This window comes from Haemorhous mexicanus, chromosome 6 (genome assembly GCF_027477595.1).
Source record: "Haemorhous mexicanus isolate bHaeMex1 chromosome 6, bHaeMex1.pri, whole genome shotgun sequence".
In the NCBI taxonomy this organism is placed as follows: domain Eukaryota; kingdom Metazoa; phylum Chordata; class Aves; order Passeriformes; family Fringillidae; genus Haemorhous; species Haemorhous mexicanus.
The window spans coordinates 12,086,484-12,090,039 of NC_082346.1; the positions used below are offsets into that span (position 1 = coordinate 12,086,484).

The following is a 3,556-nucleotide window of genomic DNA, read 5'->3' on the forward strand; positions in this document are numbered from 1 at the left end:
CCCTGGCTGCGTACGGGGGCGGAGCCCCTGCAGAGTCTACGCGTCCTGATTGGCTGGGGCGGCGCGGGCGGAACCGGAGCCCACCGGGAGCTCCGGGGCCCTTATCGGCCCCGCCCCTTCCGGCTCCACCCTCCCGGCAGCGCGCGCTCCCGGCACGTGGCCAGCGGCAGGTAGGAGGCGGCGCGGCCGCTGCAGCCCCGCGTCTGCCCCCCCACCCCGTTCCCCGGTGCCCCGCTTCCCTACTCCCCCCAGCCGCACACCGCGCCGCCATCCCTGCGGAGTCGCTTCCCGCCCTCCACAGCAGGATCCCGGCGGGTCCCTCATTTCCCCAATGGCGCATCGCTGAGGACTGGCCCTTCCTGGCCCTCTCCCACAGCAGCGTTCCCACAGGGACCCAGCTTTCACTCCCCTGACAGCGGGGTACCTGAGATCCCTTCTCACCCCAGAGCGGCATTCCTGGAGCCCCCTTCCTGCTCCGGCGTAGGCTCCACCGCCTCGGCTCACCCAGGATGGCTCCCCGCGGGAGGAAGCGCGGAGCCCAGCAGCCGGCGGCGGCCGAGGCACCGGAGACGGCGGGAGCTCCGCAGAAGCGGGCGCGGGCCCAGGCCCAAGACGAGGGCATCCCCGGGGACATCGGCCCCCGTGTGGTCATCGAGCACTGGTGAGCAGCCGAGGTGCCGAGGGTGGTGCGAGGCCCTTGGGTGCCCCCCGGGTCGCTGACCGCCGTGTCCCCACAGCAAGAGCTGACGCGTGTTCGGGCGCAACGCGGCGGCGGTGAGCGCGGCCCTGCGCGGGGCCATGGCCCACCTGCCCGTGGACATCAACCCCCGCCCGCCGCGCAGGAACAGCTTCGAGGTGTCCCTGGTGAAGGAGGACGGCAGCAGTAAGTGCTGGGCTGGGGGGTGGCCGGAGCTCCCCGGCACCCCTGATCCCATAATCCCCCTTATCTCTGCAGCCGTGGAGCTGTGGAGCGGTATTGGGAAGGGGCCCCCCCGCAAGCTGAAGTTTCCTCAGCCGGAGACCGTGGTGGAAGCCCTGAAGAGCAACTTTCCATAGAGGCGTTGGCCAGGTGAGCGGGCATGGGACTGGGATGGGATTGGGATGGAACCAACAGGGACCGACTTCCCTCTCTCCACAGCCGAGCCAGGACTGGTGCAGGCGGCATGAGCATCCATGAAGAGGCGAGACCAAGTTGGGGGCACCTGCCAGCCCCAGTCCCGTCCCTGATGCTGCAGCTCTGCCACTGCCAGACCCCTGGCTCCTTCCACACCCCGTTGTTCCCCCAATCTCTAATAAAATTCAGTACTCCACAGCACAGCTCCAGCCCTTTATTCCAACGACACACAGCCCAAGGGGTGCAGGCACTGGTGGGGGGAGAGGCAGAGCCAGCCCCCCCTAAGTGAGGACATCTACCTCCTCTTCTGACTCAGAGGAGGGATTGGGCCAGAGGCAGACTGTGCCAGGGAGCAGGAACGGCTCCCCTGTCCCCACATCCACCTCCTCCTCCTCCTTGCTGTCATTTCCTGGGGTCCCTGGGGGTGCTGCCTGCTGGCAGCCCTGGGGGGACACAGGGGAGTCCCCACCCTGCTGCATCCCGTTTGCACTGGGGGGCTGCCGGGGTGGGGAGCACTCGCTCACCTGCTCCCGTGCATCCTCATCCGGGGGGGGCTGTGCTTCTGTCACTCCCATATCCCCCACCAGCACTGGTGGAGGCACGGCGGGGGGCTGCACCTCCCGCACCACCTCCCAGCACCCCCAACGCTCCACCTTCCGCAGCCTCATCCGCCCGATGGGGCTGGGGTGTGCGTGCCCCACAGAGTGTGGCTGCTTCTGGGGGGACACCCCAGAGCTGGCACTGCCAGGCTCAGCTGTGTCACGTGCCACCACGGGGGGGACTTCCTGAGTGGAATGCAGGCAGGAGCGGTTGAGCTGCCGCTGGGGTCCCAGTCTCACCAGGCGTCCTCCCCAGAGCTGCAGTGACTCGAGCTCAGTGACACGGAGGCGGCGGGCAGCTGCCAGCACCTCGTGCACCTCCTCCTGAGTGACCTCCAGCTCGGCAGTGTAGAAGAAGCGCACCAGCTTGCGCAGCACCCCAATCTTCAGCCCTGCCAGCTCCAGCACCACCCTGCAACCCTGGGGGGGCAGCTCCCGGCCCAGTTGCTCCATGAAAAAGGGGCTGCAGACGGAGAGAACACTGCAGTGGGCCACCACTGCCTCACCTGCAAAGCAACAGTGGCTGTTACTGCCCTGCAGCCCTTCCTGCTCATGCCAATCTTTCCTAGGGGGTTGCAGAGACCCTTGCCCGCAGCAGCCCAAACGCGCTGGCCCCTCCCTCGGTGATCCCGCCCGCTCACCTTCAGCCCACAGGACCACATCGCAGAAGACGTCGGCTCGCTGCTGCTGCTGGTGGAGGTGCTGGAAGGCCGTGCGCAGCAGGCGGGTGCTGCGGTACAGCAGCTGCGGGGTGGCTGTGGGAGAGCCCATGGCCGTCCTGCAGGGACACACAGCGCCGTGCTGGGGACAGCGCCTGCCTGCCCTCTTCGGGCTGTCCCAACGGTTTGGAGCTGGGATGTGGAGGGGCCAATGTCTGCAGAGCCCCGTGTGCCCATGCCCGGCCCGGCAGCGCCGCGGGACAGCCCGCACTGTCCCCGCGCGGTTTCCGCGTTGTCCCCGCGCTGTCCCGGTGTCTGCCCCGGCCCCGCCGCCCCGGCCTCCGCGCGTCCGCCAGGGGGCGCCATACCGGGCGCCGAGAGGCCGCCGCAGCCTGAGGCGCCCCAGGCCCGGCCCCGCCGCCCGCCCCGGGCCCGCCGCGTACCTGACGAGGGGTGCACGGACCGCCACCGAATCGCCCCGAGGGTGAGTCCCGACCTCGCGGCGCGGACGCGGAGGGCGGTAACCGGGATCGCGGCCCTGAGCGCCCTCGCTTCGCGCCCGCGGCCTCACATGGCGCGGCGGCCTCGCCCCACCCATTGTCCCGCCCGCCGCCAGTCGCACCCCGGCAGCCAATGGCGGCGCGGCGGGAACGGCCCGGCCGTGTGGCGGCGCTGGCGGCGAGCGCGCTGGGCGGCACCGGCGCGCACTGGGAGCGGTGCTCGGAGCAGACCCGCCTCCTGTGACCGACCCCTTCCCGCAGCCCTCCCGCAGCCGCGCTGCCCCTGCTCTGCCCGGGCGCTGGAGGCACTGCTCGGGTTTTGCCGCGTGATGGCGGCTGCGCTGAGGGCAGCCTGGGTGGAGCGGCAGGGGCTGCCCCTCATCCCTCCCTCATCCTCATCGTGCCACGGACACGACAGCCAGGCCGGGGCTGCTTGTGGTCACTGCAGTGGTGGCACCGCAGAACACGAGGTCGATAATGGGGAAGGTGCTGTGTAGCACCTGCTGCCTGGAGCAGCTCTGGGCTCAAGGGCTCAGAGCCCCGCCATGCACCTTGGTTTGGATTTTCAGGCTCCACTGTGCCCTCGCGTGTGAGGAGCGGTGTTTTCATGCCCCAAGCTCCTGAAGGGGAGGATTTATGGTACTTTGGAAGCCATCCTTCAAGCAAGCAATGCTGCCCACTTAG

The 3,556-nt window shown here is 69.6% G+C and overlaps 2 protein-coding genes across 2 annotated transcripts; one reads left to right on the forward strand and one right to left on the reverse strand.

The window, feature by feature from the left end:
- Nucleotides 1-92: 92 nt before the first annotated feature.
- On the forward strand, nt 93-1,312 carry SELENOH (selenoprotein H). The gene is made up of 5 exons (XM_059848692.1): nt 93-170; nt 447-661; nt 738-883; nt 956-1,069; nt 1,139-1,312. Exons 2-4 carry the CDS (start codon nt 510-512, stop codon nt 1,054-1,056), a joined length of 399 nt encoding a protein of 132 aa, XP_059704675.1. The 5' UTR covers nt 93-170; nt 447-509; the 3' UTR covers nt 1,057-1,069; nt 1,139-1,312.
- Nucleotides 1,313-1,314: 2 nt separating this feature from the next.
- Nucleotides 1,315-2,956, reverse strand: BTBD18 (BTB domain containing 18). Its single transcript, XM_059848690.1, has 3 exons — nt 2,816-2,956; nt 2,355-2,491; nt 1,315-2,219 (listed from the first exon to the last, which is right to left on the reverse strand). Exons 2-3 carry the CDS (start codon nt 2,482-2,484, stop codon nt 1,396-1,398), a joined length of 954 nt encoding a protein of 317 aa, XP_059704673.1. The 5' UTR covers nt 2,485-2,491; nt 2,816-2,956; the 3' UTR covers nt 1,315-1,395.
- Nucleotides 2,957-3,556: the final 600 nt, after the last annotated feature.